The sequence below is a fragment of the Aureococcus anophagefferens genome (genome assembly GCF_000186865.1).
Source record: "Aureococcus anophagefferens unplaced genomic scaffold AURANscaffold_18, whole genome shotgun sequence".
Taxonomy (NCBI): domain Eukaryota; class Pelagophyceae; order Pelagomonadales; family Pelagomonadaceae; genus Aureococcus; species Aureococcus anophagefferens.
Window position 1 is genome coordinate 468985 of NW_008705578.1, and position 20636 is coordinate 489620.

The following is a 20636-nucleotide window of genomic DNA, read 5'->3' on the forward strand; positions in this document are numbered from 1 at the left end:
CGCGCGCAGCTCGCCGGCTTCTTGATCAATGAGCTGTGGCTTTTTAGCGAATCATCGATGTGTGAGGCTAAAGGTGCTCTGAAATCCGCGGCAGCCCCAGCGCCCCGTCGCGGCTACCCGACGCAACCAAACATGGGCGCCGGCGCGTTGGCCGGCTTCACCATCGACTTCCAGGTCAAGGCGACGAACGTGAACAACTTCCTCGGCGCCAACTGGTTCGACATCTGGAAGCTCATCGACACGGAGGACAAGGGCTTCGTCAAGACCGAGGTCGTGCGGGACTTCATCGCGGCCAACGCGGGCAAGTTCACGAGCCCCGAGTTCCCCACGGGCTTCTTCGCGCCCATCCTCGGCGCCGACGGGAAGATCAAGCACAAGGTCTACCTCCGCGCCTTCCTCCACACGACGCTCCGCGACGGCGGCCACCAGAACACGAACGTCTACGACTACGAGTTCCGGCGGCTCTGCCGCTACCTCTTCCTCATGAACGAGCTCAGCGTGCTCTGCGGCGAGACGGAGGCCGAGGAGAAGACGCTCAACAAGGCCGACTTCGTGTCCTCCACGCGCGCGGTCTTCGCGGACATCGACGACGCGACGCTCGACCGCGCCTTCGCGAACATCGACGACCTGGGGGGCAACAAGTGGAAGAACGACCTCATCTGCTTCGACGAGTTCTGCCACTACATCTTCTGCGTCATGGACGCCTAGGGACCCGGCGCGGCGGGCGGTGGGCTCCGCGGGGCGCGCCCTGGGTCCGGCGTCCGCCTTAAGCTACATTCATGTGACCTTGGCTCGGGTTTCCGGGTTGGTTTGGGGCTCGAGAAATAGGGCCACGGACGTTCGTGAACTACGTTGTCGCACCGGCGACACCATGTTGAAGCGATGGTGCACCACTACTTGCACTCCCTGGCGCGGGTTCCCGCGAACGCTGGCGCCCTCGGCCGTCGGGCTCGTCTCGTAGCCGAGCCAGCGCCGACGGCCGTCGCGCTCGTCTCGTAGCCGAGCCAGCGCCGACGGCCGTCGCGCTCGTCTCGTAGCCGAGCCAGCGTCGACGGCCGCCGCCATGTGTGCGCGGTATGATTGCCGGAGCGCCGCTGGTGTGTCGGAGGCGCTCCAGGCGACGGCAGCACAGTACGTGAGCGCCGCTCGGGCCGGGGCGTTCGTTCTCAATAATATATTGGTCCAGCGCGTGAACCACCGTTTGAGTTCGAGTGTTCCAGGACTCTCGCTCGAAAGGCTCTCGATGGTCTCGCGAACATTGCGCGACATCATAACGAAACCGCGGTTCCGACCGTTCGCGAAAGCGCTGGCTCGAGCGCAGCGGATCGCGCAGAACCGCGCGCTCGAGGACGAGAACCTTCGCGACGAGTACGAGCGGCGCGGCGTCTGGACGTCGGACGACCGCCCGGCGCTCGAGCCGCTCAACGCGGTCTGCGAGGCCTTCATGGCCGGCAAAGACCCGGAGCAGCGCTGGCCCGCGCCCGACGCCGGCTTCTGGCCGGCGCTCCCCCCGGCGGTGCCCCGCGCGACGGGCCCGACGGCGGTCCTGGCGCGCATTCCGCTCGCCGACTACGAGGCGGCGGGCGTCGTCGAGGCGCACGCCGTCGCGTCCAAGCTTCTGCCCGACGTTCTCGGCACGACGCCGGAGGCCGAGCCCTGGGTCGCGGCCGCGGCCTTCGTCCTCTGCGCCGGCGGCGAGAGCCCCGTGCAGACGCTCGCGGCGCTCGCCGCCGTCGAGCACGCGCTCGGCGACTCGCGCGCCGCGTCCACGGTCGCGTCCATGGTCGCGCGCGAGTTCGGCGCCAAGCTGCTCGCGAAGCTCGTCGAGGGCCAGTGGGACCGCGCGATCTTCCACCGCCACGCGGTCTGGCGCGGGGTCCTGGTGCAAAACATCGGGCGGGCGCTCGACTGGATGAGGCTCGTCGGCGACCAGTTCCGGCGGCCGCGGCCCGCCGCGCCGGACGCGCCGCGCGCGCTCACGGCCGAGCAGGAGGCCTACGCCGCGGAGCCCCTGGATCCGGCGAACAACGACGTGATCCTCGTGAAGGCCTACGCCGGCACGGGAAAGTCGCACTCGACGCTGGAATTCGTCGCGCGGCGGCACGGCCCGGAGTCGCCCGTCCTCGTCGCCTACTTCAACGCGGCGATGGCCGCCGAGATGCGTCTGAAATTGACCGCGACGATCCCCGGCGGCGCCTGGGAGTGCGCGACGCTCGACGCGCTCGTCCAGCGCGAGTTCCTCCGCCAGGTCCCGAGCCTCGCGGCGCGCAAGTTCCACGACGCCTCCAAGTCCGGCCCGGCCATCACGAGCCAGGCGGTGCGGCGGTGCGTGGGAATCAGCGACGGCGCGTATTTCAGCGGAACCATCGCGACGCATACGAAGCGCGTCCTCGCGATTTGGGTGAACTCCGACAAACGGCACTTCGGGGACGCCATCATCCCCTACAGCGTCATTAAGTGGTGGCACGCGCGCAGCAAGGCCATGCCGCCCTTCCTCGAGCTCGCGCAGAAGCTCTGGCGCGGAATCTTGTCGCTCGCGGAGTCGAACGACGACCTGAAGCTTTCTTTCGGCGAGGTCGCCAAGTGCTTCGCGCTCCGCCCCTACGTCGACGAGCCGGACGTCCAGTGGATGCTCGCGGGCCGCGGCGACTGCGTCCTCCGGCGGCTTTCGCCCTTCGAGGGCGCGCGGGGCTACGCCTACGTCGTCATCGACGAGGCCCAGGATCTGAACCCGCCCCACTTCGAGCTTTTCGTCTCGGCGCCGCGCCGCAACGGCGACCGCGTCGCGCACGCCATCGTCGGCGACCCGTACCAGTCGCTCTACGCGTGGCGCGGCGCGAGGAACGCGCTCAAGTCGGCGGCGCCCCTGGCGACGACGACGGTCTCGCTGACGAAGTCCTTCCGATTCGGCCCCGCGGTCGCCTGCCTCGCGACGGCGGTGCTGCAGGAGTGCGAGGCGCGCCCCGAGGGCAGCCCCAAGCCCCCGCCGCTCGAAGGCGTCGGGCCGGACAGCCGGCTCCACATGCGCAACGACATCGCGTGCCACGACTACACGCAGAGCCCGCTCGCCGTGCTCGCGCGGTCGAACAAGTCCGTGATGGAGGAGGCCAACGCCTACGCGCTCCGCGCCGGCGACGACGCGGCGCCGTTCCTCTTCCTCCGCGGCCAGAACCTCGGAAAGCAGCGGATGATCGTCAACGTGCTCGTCGGCCTGCGCGACGACGAAGCGGCGGTGGCGACCTTCGGCGAGGACCGGGGCTCCTGGGAGCATTTCCTGCGGCTCCACGCGGAGGAGGCGCTCGAAGACGCGGAGCTCGTCAAGGCCATCGAGCTCGTCAAATCGAACCAGCAGGCCGTCGCGATCATCGACCGCGTCCAGGCCGCGTCGGTCGCCGTCGCCGAGGACGCCCGCGTCGTCCTCGGGACGGTCCACTCCTTCAAGGGCTTGGAGGGCACCGCCGTGCGCCTCCTCGACGACATCGTCCCGTCGTGCACCGAGCGCATGGTCCCGCGGGGCCTCTCGAATCCGGACCTGTGTCTCATCTACACGGCGCTGACGCGCGCGCGCGACGAGCTGTACCTCAACAAGGGGCTGCGGAAGTTGTGGTTGACGCGGCGGCCCCCGCGGCCCGTGCTCCGCCTCGCGCCGCCGCCGCCCGCGCCCGCTCCGGACGACGACGACGACGAGCCTCTACCCGAGCTGCCGGGCTGGTGCGGCCTCTGTGGCAACGATGTGCCCCTCGACGGTCTCGTGATTCGAGGCTTCCGCGCCGCGCCGAGCCACACGACGACGGCCCTCGTCTGCGAGGCCTGCTCGAAGTGCCACGATTTGCAGCTGCCGCTCCGCCTCCAGCGGCAGCCCGCCTTCGAATTCATCGCGGGCTGGAAGATCCCCGTGCCGGACGTCGACGAGTCCTGAGCTGGACTCGATCGAGGCCCCCCCTGTTGTAAAATCTGTGTTCTCTCAGCTTCGTCTTCGGCAGGGCGAGTCCCTGGGAGGATCGCCAGGCGGACACGCCCGCGCCTTACGAACGCCGCTCACGCGTCCGCGCGCGCCGCCCGCATGGCCCTGGCGTGCCACTCGAGCTGCTCGAGCATCCGGTCCGCGCTCTTGGCCGCGGCCGTGTCGGCCGCGAGCATGCCCGTGGTCTCGTCGAAGGTGCCCGGCCGGAAGGCCCCCGGCAGCTGGAACGTCGCGGACACGGGCAGGCAGCCGAGCTCGCTCAGGTACGCGCGGAGCGCGACGCCGCAGCGCGCGCCGCCCCACATGCCCGCGGAGTACGTGGCGATGCCGCTGGGCTTCCGCGCGTACACGGACGACCCGAAGTAGTTCATGAGGTTCACGAGGCCCGGCGAGATCGTGTGGTTCATCTCCGGGCTGGCGACGACGATGGCGTCGGCCGACCGCAGCAGCGCCGCGGTCGCCTCGAGCGCCGGCGGCGCGACCTCGTCGTCCCTGTAGTGGAAGTAGGCCTTCTCCATCAGCCGCATGAAGAAGCCGTCCTGGCTCGTCCGCGGGTCGAGCACGGTCACGGCGTGGCCGCCGCGCTCCTCGAGCTTCGCCTCGAGGTAGGCTCCGACCTTGCCGCCGATGCGCTTGGCGCGCGTGCTGCCCAGGATCAGGACCGTGTTCAGCGGCGCGTCGCCGGCGCTGAAGCTGCGCCGAGCCGCGAGACCACGCAGCGGTGGCGCGTTGCCGGCGCTGAAAATGGGTCGAGTTGCGAGAGCACGCAGCGGTGGCGCGTCGCCGGCGCTGAAGCTGCGCCGAGCCGCGAGACCACGCAGCGGCGGCGCGTTGCCGGCGCTGAAGATGGGTCGAAAAGCTCGAGCCATTGCTTCTAGATTTCGAGCTCCGAAGCCGATGTTTGACCTCAACCGATGTTCAACATAGATTGCGGAATCGAGAACGATGGTGACTCGTGGCCCTGACCAGACACGTAAAGTCCCACGGCTCCTCGAAGGGGCGTTATAGACTGGTGCGATCGGGGGGGGGGGCGGCGGCGGGATGGACACACGGACGGCTACTTCTTCGCCATGGCGAACTCGACGAACTCGTCGAGGAGGATGGGCCAGGAGGACTCGTCGGCGTCCCAGCCGAGGAAGTCCGGCGCCGGGCCGACGTTGAGGGAGAAGTCGAGGAAGGAGCACCACTGGTCGCGGTTGATTTTGAAGTCCTCGGGCTTCGTCTCGAGGAACTCGAGGAAGGTCTTCGTGTGCTTGGACCGGTCCTCGATGCAGATGGGCAGCAGGGCCAGCGCCGTGTCGCGCTCGAGGAACTTCTTCGTGCCCTCGCGGTTGAACTCGAAGCAGAACTTGAAGAACGGCCGGAAGTCCGAGTTCTCGAGGAACGCCGGGTCGAGCGTGGACCAGCCCGCCTTGAGCGTCTCGAGGGTCACGGGCTTGTCGCAGGTCGGCAGGCTCGGCTCGCTGCCGAGCTTGGCCCACTCCTCCTCGGACACGCAGCCCGGCTTCTCGGCGCCGAGGCGCCAGCAGAGCACGAGGAGCTTCGTGTCGCTGCTCGCGTCGATGCCCAGGTCCTCGCCGAGCTTGCCGAGGCCCTCGAAGGTCACGTAGCCCTCGTCGGGGTCCGCGTAGGTCGCGAAGGCCAGCGCCGTGCCCCCGGCCTTCTTCTTCGACCCGCGCGGACTGCTCGCCTTTTTCGAGCTCGCGCTCGTCGCCGCCTTCGACTTCTTCGACGCGGCGCCGCTCGCCTTGCTCGTGGACTTGCGCTTCGGCGCCTGCGCGGGAAAAAATGGGTGGGCGCGGCGAATTTCGTGCACGCGAGAGGAGGCACGACGCACCATGCTGCTCTCCCGCTCAAAATGAGATGTGGGTCCGGCACCATTGGGGAAACATCTGATGACCCTGGCCAAAGGTGCCGCTGATAATCGAGCACGCAGCCCCGCCACGATGGGCGCCGCGTCGGAGGAGCGCAGCTCGCTCATGTCGCGACCGGACGAAGCGGAAGCCGCCGAGCCGGCGCGGCGCGTCGCGGCGCTGGCCTTGGCGGTAGGACTCTCCGTCGCCGCCGTCGCCGGGGCCGGCGGCGTGCGGCGCCTCATCGCGGGGGACGCCTTCGCCGAGACGCCTCTCCGGTTCCGCGTCGCGAACCCGGAATACGGCGACGCGGCGCCGGCGTCGCTGGCGCTCTACCCCTTCGCCCACGTCGGCGAGCCGCACCGCGCGTCCCGCCTGACCGCGGAGGACGCCGTCGGGGGCGCGACGTACGCGTGGACCGTGCGCCTGGACGGCGCGCTGGTCGCGTCCGGCGCCGGCGCGACCTTCGCCTTCAACTTCACGGCGCCGGGCCGGCGCTACGCCGTCGCGCTCGCGGAGTCGCCGAGCGGGCGGACCGCGGAGGACGACGTGCACTGCAAGTACGTGCGACGGGAGATCCGCGCGCTGACGGACCGGGAGCGGTCGGCCTACTTCGACGCCTTCGAGGTCGTCGCGAAGCTGCCCCTGGAGGAGGGCCGCGCCAGGTACGGCGAACACTTCGTGAACCTCCACAGCACGACGATCAAGCACGTGCACGGCACCGGGTGCAGCCCCTTCCACGGGGGCCTGAGCTTCCTCACGGCCCACACGGCCTTCACCTACGAGGTCGACCGCGCCATGCAGCTCGTGGACCCGGGCGTCCTCACGCCCTACTGGGACTTTACGCTCGACGCGGAGTTCCTCGGCGCGAACTGGACGGAGTCGCAGCTCTTCCAGCTCGACTGGTTCGGGCCGCTCATGCCCAAGAACGCGCAGCGGACCCTCGAGGGGCGCTTCGCGAACGTGTCCGTGCCCAGCGACTGCGACTTCGACGTCCACAACGCCTACTGCCGCGTGACCGACGAGCGGAACGAGGACCCGAGCGCGCTCGTCACGCGCGCGCACGAGCTCTGCGGCCTGAAAACGGACGTCGCGTTGCCGGGCTGCTCCGAGTTCTCCCAGTGCCTGACGACGACGTCCCTCACGGACCTGCACACGTGCGCGGAGGACGTCATGCACGGCAACATGCACACGGTGATCGGCGGCTTCTTCGGCTGCCCCTACGCGCTCGGCGACCTCGTGGCGAACCACCCGTCCTGGGAGGAGATGCTCACGGGCATCGGCACGCGGGCCATCAACATCTGGCAGCACGTCTACGGCGCCAAGGCGATGAAGTGCCCCCTGAAGTGCGACGCGGCCGAGGACTCGTGGGAGACGTGCCACTGCTCCTGCCCGGCCCTGTCGCCGAAGCCGGGGCCCAACGGCACCGTCGAGGCGGCGACGCTCGGCGTCGACGCGTCGAAGCGCTTCTTCAACGAGACGGGCATCATCTACTTCGCCGACCCGTCGGACTGCTCGTCGTTCGCGTCGCCCTACGTCTACAAGAAGTACTTCGACGTCCAGACCAAGGCCGACGGCTCCTGCGACTACTCCATCAAGGGCCTGAACAACGACGACAACAAGGAGTTCCTCCACTTCCTCGCGTTCTTCTCGTGCTCGCCGGGCAAGTTCGGCGCCATGTCCACCGCGGCGTCGGCCAACGACCCCCTCTTCTGGCCCATCCACCCGCTCTTCGACCGGCTCCTGGCCTACATGCGCCTCTCGGGGGACCTCGACCTCGCCTGGCCCGACGCGACGTGCCGCGGCCACTCCCTCGACGACACGCTGCCCTTCTCCGGCTTCCGCGACGCCGACAACGCGACGGACCTCTACACGAACCGGGACCTGCTGGACGTCTTCGACCCGGCGTCCGCGGAGCTGAACTACGTCTTCGCCGACTTCTCCTGGGACCACTGCGACGCGGCCATCGCCGACGCCGCGACCTTCGCGTTCCAGGACTCCTCGGCGCGCACGGGCGGCGGCGGCCACGCGCGGAGGTAACGCGTCGTCGGATCTTACTCATCGCGCGCTCTCGAGGCGGAGCCGCCAGCGCGCCGCGCCGACCTTGCGCGCGCGCCGCACGCCGCACTCCCAGTCGTGGAGGAACGTCTGGAGCAGAGCAGTGATGTCGCCGTTCGGCTCGTCGTCGAGCGCGAGGATGACCTCCCGCTCGTCGGCGCCGCGCGAGATCGTCCATCTCGTCGGCAGGCCGACGGCCGCGAGGATCGGCGCGTTCGCGAACAGCGAGCGGATGTCGTCGACGATCTGTTCGTAGTAGGGGCCCTCGTCGAGGTCGACGAAGCCCTTGATGATCGCGCCCTTTTTGGGAGACGGTTTGCGCGGGTGCGGGCTGGGGAGGTCGAGGTCGAAGAGGGCGTGCTCGCGGCGGTAGAAGTGGCTGTTGCGGAGCATCGTAAAGGGCTGGTCGAGCATGGTAGACGGGGCTGGCGGCTGGCTGCTGGAGCGCGCTGGGCAGCACCGGTCTTTGATTGCGTTGGTTCGCGACGATGCGTTAGGTTCTCTGCGGGCAGCCTCATGCTTCCTGACAATCCGGGAATGAGAGGCTGCCCGATCCGAACCGCTTGTGCTTGTTTGCTGTGTTTATAAACAGTTTTGCCTGTGAACGTAACACGAGCGACCATATCATTCGGAGAGCACCGCTTCCCGTCAGCTCAGCGAAGTTAAGCCGGATCGAGCTTGGTTAGTACTACGGTGGGTGACCACGTTGGAATCCCGAGTGTTGCTCGTTTTTTTTTTTTTTTTTTCCCCTTTCGGCCCCTATTTGCGACGATTCGGCGTATTTAACCGTGGCACAGGGAGATTGGCAATCACGCTTCCAGATGCGAGAGGTCGCCGGCGCATGGTCAACGGCGCGCTTAAACCTTGAAGATTGGAAGGTCGGCTCCCCAGATATATCATAGATCATGCCCAGACGAGATTGAGTGGTTTCCAGCGTCGAGAGAGGCTGCCCTTCGACGTTCTGCAGCCATGATGCGCGGCGTCGTCCTCGCGAGCCTCCTGGCCGCGGCCCGCGGCGCGGCGTCGTGGAACGAGTCCTACGTCGACGGGCTGCTCCACGCCGGCGCCGTGGCGAAGGTCGAGGGGCTGCTGCCGGCGTCGTCGTTCCGGCTCGACGCGCTCGTCGCCGCGCTGGGCGACGCGGCCTGGGCCGAGCCCCTGGTGCACCTGAGCTCGGAGCGCGGGGCGCAGGCGGCGCTCGGGTCCTACGCCGACGTCGCCGCCGCCGTCGCCGCGGGCGACGCGAGCGCCGTGCTGCGCCTCGAGAAGCTCGCGGCGCCCGGCGCCGCGGTCGCCGCGGCCCTCGGCGGCGACGGCCTCGGGTGGGCCCTGGACCGCGGCGACAGCGTGCACGTCTACTGGAGCGGGCCCGGCGGCGCGGCGCTCAGGAACCACACGGACCCGTCGGAGATCCTCGTCGTGCAGCTCTCGGGGACCAAGGCGTGGCTCGTCTGCGCGGAGCCGCCGCGGAGCCCCTTCGAAGACGCCGAGGCGAAGCTCGACCGGTGCGCGTCCTACGACGACGTCGAGATGGCCGGCCGCGCCTGCGAGACGCTCACGCTCGGGCCCGGCGACGCGCTCGCGATCCCGCCGCGGACCGTGCACTCGGCGCGCGCGGTGGGCGGCGAGTCCGTGCACCTCACGCTCCAGCGCGCCGGCGCGCGGCCGGCCTGCGGCGACGTCGACGAGGAGGCGGGCTACGGCGCCGCCCTGCGCGCCGCCGGCGCCCGGGACGCGCTCGTCGCCATGGCGGACGCCGGCGTGTTCCCGCCGGACGTCGCGCTCGAGGACGCGGACGCCGCGGCGCGCAGCGACGGCCTCGCCGAATTCGCCATCGGCGACGACGACGTCGCCGACGCCTGGCGCCGCGCCGCGCGGGCCCAGGGCTGGGCGGGGCTCGACGCGCTCGCGGCGCCCGCGACGCTCACCGTCGGCGCGGGCGACGCGCTCGAGGCCGCCGTCGTGTCCCTGGCGACGCGGCGCGCGCCCGCCGGCGGCTGCGCGGGCCTCCGCGCGGTCTTCGGCGCCTTCGCCGCGTTCGACGACGAGGCGGCCTGCGCCGCGGCCGCCGCGTTCGCGGCCGCGCTCGACGGCGCGGGCGCCGTCTCCGTCGCCGCGGACCGCGACGGGTCCCCGCGCGTCGCCGTCGAGCGCGGCGCGCTGGCCGACGTCGCCGTCGACGGCGCGTCCCGCGGCGCCGCCGCCGACGACTTCTTCGCCGCCGTGGCGGCGGCGGCGCCCGCGGCGAGCGGGCCGCTCGCGAAGCTGCGCGCGTGCGCGGCCAGGGCCGCGACGGCGCTGTCCGCGACGTTCGCCGTCGACGACGGCTCCGTCGAGGTCGGCCTGGCGGCGCCGCGGGGCGCCCTGCCCCAGGTGCTCGACTGCGTCGCCGAGTCGGGCGTCGTCGACGCGTCGCGCGACGGCGCGACGGGCCTCCGCGTGACGCTCGCCGCGTCCGGCGCGGTCACCGGCGCGGCGACGGTGACCTCCGCCGCGGGCGGCGACGTCGCGCTCGCGCGGCGCCGCGCGCTCCAGACGACGACCTGGCGCGTGGGCAACGCCTGCGCCGTCGGCACCTACGGCAGCGGCTACGAGTGCGCGAGCTGCAACGAGGAGTGCGACGTGCAGCACTGGTCCGGCGCGTACTACGAGTACTCCTGCGACAGCGGCTGCACGAGCTGCGCGTCGTGCCCGGAGTGCGAGCCGGGCACCTACCAGCCCTACACGGCCCAGACCTACTGCTACAGCTGCCCGACGGGCACGTACGCGCCGTCGAACGGGCTGACGGCGTGCACGGTCTGCGAGGTCGGCAAGTACGCCATGGCCGCCGGGAGCTGCGCCTGCACGCTCTGCGAGCCGGGCACCTACGCCCCGGCCACGGAGACGGTGCTCTGCACGGAGTGCGAGGCCGGCCGCTACCAGTCGGCCTTCGGGGCCACGACGTGCTACGACTGCCCCGAGGGCTTCTTCTGCCCGACGCAGGCCGACGGCGCCACGGCGTGCCCCGCGGGCAAGTACTCGGGCGCGAACGCCGAGGACTGCATCTCGTGCCCGGACGGCTACTACAGCGACGCGGACTGCGACGGCGACGACGCGGACGCGTGCTCGGGCGGCATCACGTCGTGCGAGCCCTGCGCCGCGGGGACCTACCCGTCGACGTCCAACGCCTACTGCATCTCCTGCGACGCCGGCACCTACTCGCCGGGCGGCCAGGAGACCTGCACGGAGTGCCCCGCGGGCGCGTACTGCGGCACGGGCTCCTCGAGCTACACGATCTGCGAGGCGGGCAAGTACGCCATCTCCGGGAGCTCGTCCTGCTCCTCCTGCGCCGCGGGCCGCTTCCTCGCGGACGACGGCGCGACGCTCGAGGCCCACGACACGGGCAACGACTGCGTCGTCTGCGACGCGGGCCGCTACAGCGCGTCGTCGGCGTCCGGGTCGTGCGCCGCGTGCGCGGAGGGCACCTTCCTATGGGACGAGACGCTCCTGGACGAGCTGCTCCACGACAACGCCAACGATTGCTCGTCGTGCCCCGAGGGCACCTACAGCGGCGCCGGCGCGTCGTCGTGCGCGGCCTGCGACGCGGGCACGTTCGCGGCGGGCGAGGGCAACAGCGCGTGCGAGGTCTGCGCCGCGGGGTCCTACGTCGTCGAGGCCCAGCAGGGCGCCTGCCTGCCCTGCGCGGCGGGCAAGTACAACGACGACGCCGGCACCGACGCGTCGAACCACGACGAGAGCGCCGACTGCCTGAGCTGCGACGCGGGCAAGTTCAGCGAGGACGCCGGGTCGACGGCGTGCGACGACTGCGCCGCTGGCACCTTCGCGAGCGGCGTGGGCAACAGCGACTGCAACGTGTGCTACGCGGGCACCTACAGCCTCGGCGCCGCGGCGACGTGCGCGCACTGCCCGGCGCAGACGTCCCTCGCGGACGAGGGCACCGCGGCGTCCGCGCACGACTCCGAGGACGACTGCCTGGGCTGCGGCGAAGGCCTCTGGTGCGCCAGCGGCGGCTGCCACGAGTGCACGGACTGCGAGCTCTGCACGAACGAGAACCACGAGCCCACGTTCGCCGTCGGCGACGCGACGCTGGACTTGGGCGCCGTCGACGAGAACGGCGGCTTCGCCATCATCGGCGAGCTGGGCGCGTCGGACATCGAGAACGACTACCTGGACTACGTGATCACGGCCGGCGACGACGCGGGCCTCTTCAGCGCCGCGAACAACATCCTCTACGTCGTCGCCGACGCCGGTCTGGATTTCGAGACGGCGACGAGCTACACGCTGACCATCGAGGCGACGGAGGCGTACACGACGGAGCAGTACTCCGCGACCTGACGGTGCTCGTGACCGTCAACGACGTCAACGACATCGCCATGACGGCCGCGTCGCCGTCGACGCTCTCGGTGGTCGGCGGCGAGGCCGTCGTCATCACGGGCGCGAACCTCGGGCCCTACGGCGACGCCGCGGGCGTCGACGTGACCATGACCTACGGCAACGGCGCCGACGGCGCGACCTACTACGCCTACGGCTGCTCCGTGACGACGCCGGGCACGGAGATCACGTGCTCCACGGACGAGGGCGTCGGCGCGCTCCACTCCTGGACCGTGACCATCGCGGCGCCCGGCGCGACGACGTGGACGGCGACGGGCGCGTTCACGACGTCCTACGCGGGGCCGACGCTGGCCTCCGTGACGACGACCGCGGACCTCGCGACGGCCGGCGGCGAGGCCGTCGCGCTCGGCGGCTCCGAGTTCGGCCCGCGGTGCGACGGCTACTGCGGAGAAGGAGAGAAGCCCTGCGGCGGCGCGTGCGTCGAAACGTCCGCGACCTGCGCGAGCGCGCCGGCCGACGACGCGCTCTGCGGGGCGTGGCTCGCGGACACGGTCCGCGTGTTCTACGCCGCGGACGCCGACGACCTGGGCTCGTCCTGGGCCTGCGCGTCCGTCGACGTGTCGTCGTCGGACGGGGGCGAGCTCACGTGCGTGACGGGCGCGGGCTACGGCACCGCGGGCTACTGGGTCGTGCTCGTCGGGTCGCCGGGCGCGAACGCGGCGTACACGTACCGAACGGAGGACTTGCACGACGCCACCGTGTCCTACGCGGCGCCGAGCATCTCGGGCATCGCGACGGCCGACGGCACGGCCATCACCATGCTGCCCACGATCGGCGGCACGACCATGGTCGTCGCGGGCGCGAACTTCGGCGCCGCCGACGACCTCGCGTCCGTGTCCGTCGACATGCACGCGAACCAGGGCGACGGCGACGGATGGGTCGACCTCGAGGACTGCGCCATCACCGTGGACCACACGGAGATCACGTGCGTCCTCCCGGAGCGCGGCGGCGTCGACTATCACTGGCGCGCGACGCGCGCGGGCCTGACGAGCGACGCTTCTACCGTGCTCACGAAATACGCCCCGCCGACGGTCACGGGCGTGAGCGGCGCGCTCACGATTTCGTCGACGGCGGGCGGCGCGACGATCTACGTCCACGGCGACAACTTTGGCTTGACGTGGATGGAGTCGTCGTTCACCTACGGCCCTTTGCCCGACGCGGACCTCTACTCGGGCACCTGCTCCGTCACGGTGAAGCACGAGCGCGCGGCCTGCACGACGGGCCCGGGCACGGGCTCCGGCCACGCGCTCAAGTTCACGCTCTGGGGCCAGGAGTCCGTCGTCTTCGACGCGGGCGTCGGCTACGGCACGCCGTACATCACCTTCTACGAGAACTTCTACTCGAGCGACCCGGACCGCGACGGCTTCCTCACGGCGGGCGGCGAGAAGATCGTCGTGCACGGCGGCAACTTCGGCGCCGACGACTCCAAGATCGACGCGGTCACGTTCGGGCCCAGCGGCTACGAGTACCAGACCTGCGACGTCGACGGCGCCTACGGCGCGCCGGGCTGCGGCTGCGTCGTCGCGTTGGACCACGAGGCGCTGGAGTGCAACACGACGGCGGCCGTGGGCATGAACCACCAGTGGAAGGTCATCATCGACGGCCAGCACTCGACGACGCCGTCGACGAAGACGCAGCCGCCGTCCGTTGACGCGATCGTGATCGTCGGCAACGAGAGCGTCGCGGCCGTCGCGGCCGTCGGCGGCGGCGAGGTCGTGCGGATTCTGGGTGCGAACTTTGGCGCGGAGCAGGACAAGGTCGAGGGCGTCAGTTACGGGCCGAGCGGCGCGGAGTACGCCGCGCGCAACTGCACGCTCCTCGGCGACGGCGCGCTCGAGTGCCTGACGTCGCCGGGCATCGGCGAGGAGCTTTCCTTCACGGTGGTCGTCGCGGACCAAGCGTCCGAGCCCGGCGGCGTGTTGAGCTACGCGGCGCCGGAGATCTTCGCCATCGCGCCCGCGGCCGCGGAGACGGCCGGCGGCGCGCTCCTCGTCATCAACGGCACCAACCTCGGCCTGGACTACTACATGTCGTATTTAGAGGTGCTCGTCGACGGCGCCGTCGTCGCCCTCGACGGCGCGGAGCTCACGCGCGCGACGCCGGGGAGCTCGGGCTACACGTACGCGTGCGGCGACGGCCTCGAGTGCGTCGCGCTCGTCGCGCCGCCCATGGGCGACGCCGTCCACACGTGCGCGGTTTCCGTGCGCGTGGGCTCGACGGAGCACCCGTCCATCGTGCTGTCGAGCGGCGAGGTGAGCTACGAGTACGACGGCCCCGTCATCACGTCGCTGTCGACGGCGGACGGCGACACGTTCGGCACGGTCAAGTGCGAGATTCTCGGCCACAACTTCGGGGCCAGCGCGAACCTGGGGAGCGTCTACGTCAACGGCGCGAAGATCCCCGCGGCGCAGATCAGCGAGTACGGCCACAATCGCATCGTCCTGCTCTACCTCGGGGGCGTCACGGGCGTGCTCTACGTGGAGCTCGGCGCCAAGGCGTCCGACGAGATGAGCTTCGAGATCCGCTCGCCGCGCCTGGTCACGGAGGACTCCCGCTTCAAGCCGGACGCCGACGGCTACCGCACGACGGGCACGACGGCCGACGGCGACCAGCGGTTCGTCACCGTCGCGGGCTACCACTTCTCGGGCTCGATGGAGGTCTGGGTCGGGGCCGAGGAGGTGCTCGACGGCAACGGCGACCAGCGCTTCGGCGTCCAGGCCGAGATCGTCGGCGACCTGGAGGAGGTCGACGACGTCCTGACGACGCTCGACATCGACGACACGTGCCGGAGCCTCACGTTCAAGGTGCCCGAATCCGCGGGCGCGCGCGAGATCATCACCGTCTTCTCCGGCGGCTACCCGTCCTACGTCGGCAACACGTCCGCCGACGCGCTCTACATCAACTACCTGCCGCCGTCCATCGACAGCGTCTCCGCGACGCTCGTCGGCACCGCGGGCGGCGACGAGCTCGCGCTCGCGGGCGACAACTTCGGCCCCGCCGAGGACGCCGTGAGCCTCGGCGGCGTCGCGTGCGCCGTCGTCTCCTGGAGCCACACGACCGTTGTGGTGACGGCGCCGCCGGGCGAGGGCGCGGGGCTGTCGCTGGTCGTCGAAGCCGCGGACCAGGCCGCGTCCGTCGGCGTCGGCTACAACCCGCCGGTCGTCGCCTCCGTGGACCCGCCGAGCCTCAGCCTCACGAACGCGGGCGGGCTGATCACGATCACGGGCTCCGACTTCGGGCTCGACCCCGTCGTCTCCCTGCCGCTCGACGCGGACCGCGCCGTCGCGACGTCCGTGGTCAGCCACGACCACTCGACCATCGTGCTGAGCGTCGGCGCGGGCCAGGGCCGCAACGACCTCACGATCGACGTCGCCGGCCAGGTCGCCATCGAACCCTACGCCTACGCGGCGCCCGTCGTCGCGTCGTCGTCGCCCGACGAGGCCGCGACCGAGGGCGGCGTCGCCATGACGATCGCGGGGTCGCACCTCGGCGTCGGCAGCGACTACGTCGTGTCCTTTCAGATCGACGGCGCGACGCTCTTCTCGACGGCGGACGGGAGCCTCGTCGTGTCGTCCTACGCGACGGACGCCATCGAGCTCCTGTCGCCCGAGGGCGAGGCGTCGGGCCCGATGACCGTCGTCGTCGCGGCGTGCGGATCCGTCGACGACCCGGACAGCTGCGTCGCCAGCGGCGAGGCCGTGACCTTCACGTTCTCGCCGCCGAAGATCTACTACGTCGCCGTCGAGGCCTTCGACGGGTCCCTCCTGCGCCCCTTCGCGGGCTGCTACGTGCCCGAGGGCGAGACCGAGGAGGTCTGCGTCGACGCGTCCTGCGACCGGACGGCGGCCTGCAAGGGCGCGACGCTCGACGGCTGCGACCTCCGCACGCGGGGCGGCGCGGAGGTCGTGCTCTACGGCGCCAACTTCGGGCTGTCGCTCCCGACGATCGTCTTCGACGGCGCGCCCGTGGACGCGGAGCTCGTGTCGCACGACGCGGGCCACTCGACGCACGCGCTCGTCAAGTTCGTGCTCCCCGCCGGGAGCGGCAGGGACCTCGACGTCGTCGTCGAGGCCGGCGGCACGGCGAGCGCGGCGGCGGCCTTCGCCTACGACCCGCCGTGCGTCACGTCCGTGTACCCGAACGCGCCCGACGCGTCCGGGTCCGTGCTCAACATCAACGGCCACAACTTCGGCGAGACCGACGACGCCGCGGGCAACGTCTCCATCGTCATCGGCGGCCTCGAGTGCGGGCCCGTCGTCGTCGGCGCGACGACGCTCCCCGCGTGGCAGACCGACGGCGGCAACGCGTACCTCTACTGCGCGACGCCGCGGCTCACCGTCGGCGTCAAGGACGTCAACATCACGGCCGCGGGCCAGTCCGTCTACTACGCCGAGTCGGAGGCGATGATCTCCTTCTCCTGCGCGAACGACCACTACGGCCAGGTCGCGGACCAGGTCTACGTCGAGGCCGACGGGTCGTGCCACGAGGAGTGCGTCGAGGACGACGCGCGGGCCTGCGCCGTCGTCCACCTGCCCGACGGCAACGTGAAGAACTGCACCGTGCTGACGCGCGAGGACGAGTACTGCCTCGAGTGCCCGCTCGGGTCCATGTGCGACGCGTGGACGACCGTCTACCCCATCGAGCCCTACGCCGAGTCCGGCTACTACCGCCTGGACCTGGGCGACGCGGGGGAGTACGACGTCTCCTGCGACGCCTTCCGCGAGCACCGGCCCTTCTACTGCTACGACTTCTCGCCGTGCTCGCCCGCGGACGCGTGCGTCGGCGCGAACGAGTGCGCCGAGGGCTACACGCAGACGAAGTGCTCGAAGTGCTGCGACGTCTCGCGGAGCCGCAACGCCGACGGCTCGAAGAATCCGGAGTGCTGGAACGACGCGAAGACGGAGGAGATGCTCTACTACCGGGCCTACGGCGAGTGCGTCGAGTGCCCGACGTCGCAGGCCTGGCTCATCGCGCTCCTCGTCGTCGGCGCCGCGGGCGCGGGCGGCCTGGCGTACCTGCTGAAGAAGCGCCGGGTCGAGATCGCCGTGCTGGCCATCGGCGTGGACTACCTGCAGGTGCTGAGCGTCTTCGCGGGCACGGAGATCGCGTGGCCGCGGGTGCTCCGCGACTTCTACCGGAACCTGGCGGTGATCAACCTCGATTTCTTGGACATCTTCCCGCCGGAGTGCTCGCTCGCCATGAGCTACGAGCAGTCCTGGCTCGCCGTCGAGTTCGCGCCGCTGATCCTGGCGGCGGCGTGCTACCTCGTCTTCCTCGTCGTCTACACGTACCAGGTCTGCGCGAACGCGCACAACCGCCGCGAGATGAAGAAGAAGCTCGCGCGCCTGCGGGGCCAGCTCACGTCGGCCCTGCTGTACGGGTTCTACTTCGTCTACCTCTACATCGCGGAGAACACGCTCGACGTGCTCAACTGCGCGCGCGTGGAGAACCCCGACGGCGCGCGCACGGAGGAGGAGTACCTCATGAGCGACCCGTCCGAGCTCTGCTGGACCGAGGGCGAGACGCAGGCGCGGCTCTACCCCGTGGCCATCGGGTTCATCTTCGTCTACATCTTCGGCTACCCCCTGCTGCTCTTCTGGCTCCTCAAGTCGAAGGAGACGCGGAGCCTCATCTACGACGACCAGCTGCTGCGCTACATGCACAAGGGCGGCCACGAGGAGGGCCTGAGCCCCTACCTCGCGACCGTCGCGAAGACGCGCGCGAAGCTGGGGCTGCTCTACTACCGCTTCAAGCCCGACATGCCCTACTGGATCGTCGTCGTCGTGCTCCGGAAGATGTGCCTCGCGATCACGACGATCATGTTCCACTCGTCGGCGTCGTTCCAGCTCGCGACGCTGCTGCTCATCCTCTTCTCCTCGCTCGTGCTCCAGATGCGGCACCTGCCCTACTCGTCGCCCGCGCTCGGCACGGACGTGCTCCGCCTCGAGGACGAGCGGCTGAAGCGCCTCGAGGAGGAGGAGAAGGCGAGCCCGAACTACAAGGACCAGGCCGCGCGCAAGGCGCGGACGAAGATCATCAACTTCGACGGCTACAAGGCCCACCCCAAGGTGACGAACGTCTCCGCGAAGTTCGTCTTCGAGTACAACACGGTCGAGGGCCTGCTCCTGTCCTGCTCCGTGCTCATCTGCCTCTTCGGCGTCATGCTCGACTCGGACTACCTCGAGGACGGCAAGCACAAGTCCGTCCGCGAGGCCATCACGATCCTCACGCTCTTCATCATCTCCGTCTCGCTCGCCTACTTCGGCGCGGTCATCTGGCACGAGATCGTCTCCGAGCTCTTCCCGTTCCTCAAGTGCACGCCCTGCCTCGAGAACCGGGTCCAGGTCAAGGAGCGCGCGTCGACCTTCGACAAGAACATCGAGCTCGCCGAGGGCAACTTCAACCGGCGCGCGGCGCGGCCCGAGAAGGTGCAGGACGCGGACCTCATGTCCGTCGAGGAGCAGCTCCAGATGAAGGCGCTCCTCGCGAAGATGCAGGACGAGAACCGCGCGCTCAAGAAGGACCTCGCCGCGGCGTCCAAGGACGACGCCAAGACCGCGACGAAGGTCGTCAAGAAGAAGAAGGGCTTCGCCAACGTCTTCTCGTCGTCGAGCAAGACCGTCGCGCACCGCGGCTCCGCGGCCATGGACGGCGCGTCGGGCTTCTCCAAGGACGCGTCGGAGCAGATCGCGACGCCCACGGCGGCGAGCAACCCCATGATGTTCAAGAAGCCCTCGGCGACGACGCCCAAGCCGCCGAAGCCCGCGCCGGCGTCGCCCAAGCCGCCGCCGGCGCCCACGCCCTAGCGACGCGCGCCGCCGCCCCCCGCCCCGACCGGCCGCGCTCCTTCCCCTCCGTTCCCGCCTACCGGAGCGCGCGTCTTACGAGTCGTCGCCCCGCGAGTCCCGCCGCTTCCGGGGGCCGTCGTCGCCCGCGGCGGGCCGCTTGCGCCGCTGCGCGTCGAAGCGCGCGTCGCGCTCGCGGTCCTTGCGCTTCTTGTCCGCCTTCATGAGCGCCTTGTAGGCGTCGGGCGCCATGTACTCGCGCAGGAGGAAGAAGAAGACGCCGCCCGCGGTCCGCTTCCGCGACCCGTCGGCGGTCTTCATGCCGCCGCCGCGCTGCGTCGCGATGACGCGCTTCGTCAGGCGCTTCGCCTTCTTGGCGCCGACGGCGACGACGGCCGCGCGCAGGAGCTCCATGTTCCGCTCGCCGAGCGCGTTCCGCGCGTTCCGCGTCGCGTGGAAGTCGCGCTTGGAGAGCCGGTCGTCGGCGGCGGCCGGCCCGCGCGCGGCGCCGAGGGCGCCGTCGAGCTTGCGGGGCGCGCTCGGCGCCGGCGCCTCGTCGAGCATCTCGCGCTCCTCGCCGTCCTCGATGTCCTCGCCGGTCTCCATGCGCGCGATGGCGCCGATGATGTAGTCGATGTCGTCCTCGGTGGCCTCCGGCGCGATGGCGATGTCTTCGCTGATGTCGCCGAGGCCCTCGACGCCGAGCGACGTGTAGTTCTCTGTGGGCCCGGCCATGCTCTCTCTTTTAAAAACTTCACTTGCAGAGAGATGTCGCAGCCTGTGTCAAAAATCGAGAGGAATGGCCTAATCAATGGGCATGGCGCCAGGGCATGGGCCCATCAATCAATCCAGTCAAGTACGCAGCGCTAAAATGTTCGCGCAGCGCTAGCATGCGCCGTCCCTAGCCTTTGAACGATGTCGCGCACGCCGCTCCCCGTCTGCGCCTTCGACGGCGCCTGCGATGCCGAAACGGCACGCGTGCTCGCCCGCGACGCGGAGCTGCTCGCCGCCAAGCGCCGCGGCGCCACCTACTGGCGCGCCATCGATGGCGAACCCAGCTGCGGCCTCGAGCGCTTGGCGCTCGAGCTCGCGCGATTCCACGTCGAGGCGCTCTCGCTACAAGACGTCGCCGGCGTCGAGTGGTGGGTGCAGACGCGCGGCTGCGACGGCTCCGACGGCGGCGGGTCGATCCTGTTCCACTACGACAAGGACGAGGTCGCCTACGAGCGGCTCGGCGTCATGCGCTGCCCGGCGCTGAGCACGGCGACGTACCTCCGCGCCGACGCCGGGTCCGCGCCGCTCGCGATCTTCGACCCGCAGTTCGCCGCGCTGGCGACGCCGACCGTCGGCAAGCACGTCGCCTTCGACGGCGCGGCGCTCCACGGCGTGCCCGCGGAGCTCGGCGCGCTGTTCCACGACGAGGTGTCCCTGGGCGGGCGGCGCGTGTCGCTCCTGGCGAACCTCTGGGACCGCGAGCCCGTCGGGGCCCACGCGGCGGACGGGTCGCTCGAGCTGAGCGACGCGCGCGCGGCGCCGCTGCTGACCCGCGCGCCCGCGGCCTTCGACGACGGCGGCGGGAAGCGC

The 20636-nt window shown here is 70.5% G+C and overlaps 4 protein-coding genes across 4 annotated transcripts; 3 read left to right on the plus strand and 1 right to left on the minus strand.

Moving 5' to 3' along the window:
- Positions 1 to 132: 132 nt before the first annotated feature.
- AURANDRAFT_65956 (hypothetical protein) lies at positions 133 to 3919 on the plus strand (the record flags this gene model as incomplete). The annotated part of the gene is made up of 2 exons (XM_009041000.1): positions 133 to 693; positions 1334 to 3919. 2 exons carry the CDS (start codon positions 133 to 135, stop codon positions 3917 to 3919), a joined length of 3147 nt encoding a protein of 1048 aa, XP_009039248.1.
- Positions 3920 to 5039: 1120 nt separating this feature from the next.
- On the minus strand, positions 5040 to 5561 carry AURANDRAFT_13851 (hypothetical protein; the record flags this gene model as incomplete). Its single annotated transcript, XM_009041052.1, has 1 exon — positions 5040 to 5561. A coding segment is annotated over one exon (522 nt), but the record flags the coding sequence as incomplete, so codon positions are not given.
- A 349-nt stretch (positions 5562 to 5910) lies between these two features.
- On the plus strand, positions 5911 to 7857 carry AURANDRAFT_65957 (hypothetical protein; the record flags this gene model as incomplete). The annotated part of the gene is made up of 1 exon (XM_009041001.1): positions 5911 to 7857. One exon carries the CDS (start codon positions 5911 to 5913, stop codon positions 7855 to 7857), a length of 1947 nt encoding a protein of 648 aa, XP_009039249.1.
- Positions 7858 to 8844: 987 nt separating this feature from the next.
- Positions 8845 to 19073, plus strand: AURANDRAFT_65958 (hypothetical protein; the record flags this gene model as incomplete). The annotated part of the gene is made up of 2 exons (XM_009041002.1): positions 8845 to 12124; positions 12178 to 19073. 2 exons carry the CDS (start codon positions 8845 to 8847, stop codon positions 19071 to 19073), a joined length of 10176 nt encoding a protein of 3391 aa, XP_009039250.1.
- Positions 19074 to 20636: the final 1563 nt, after the last annotated feature.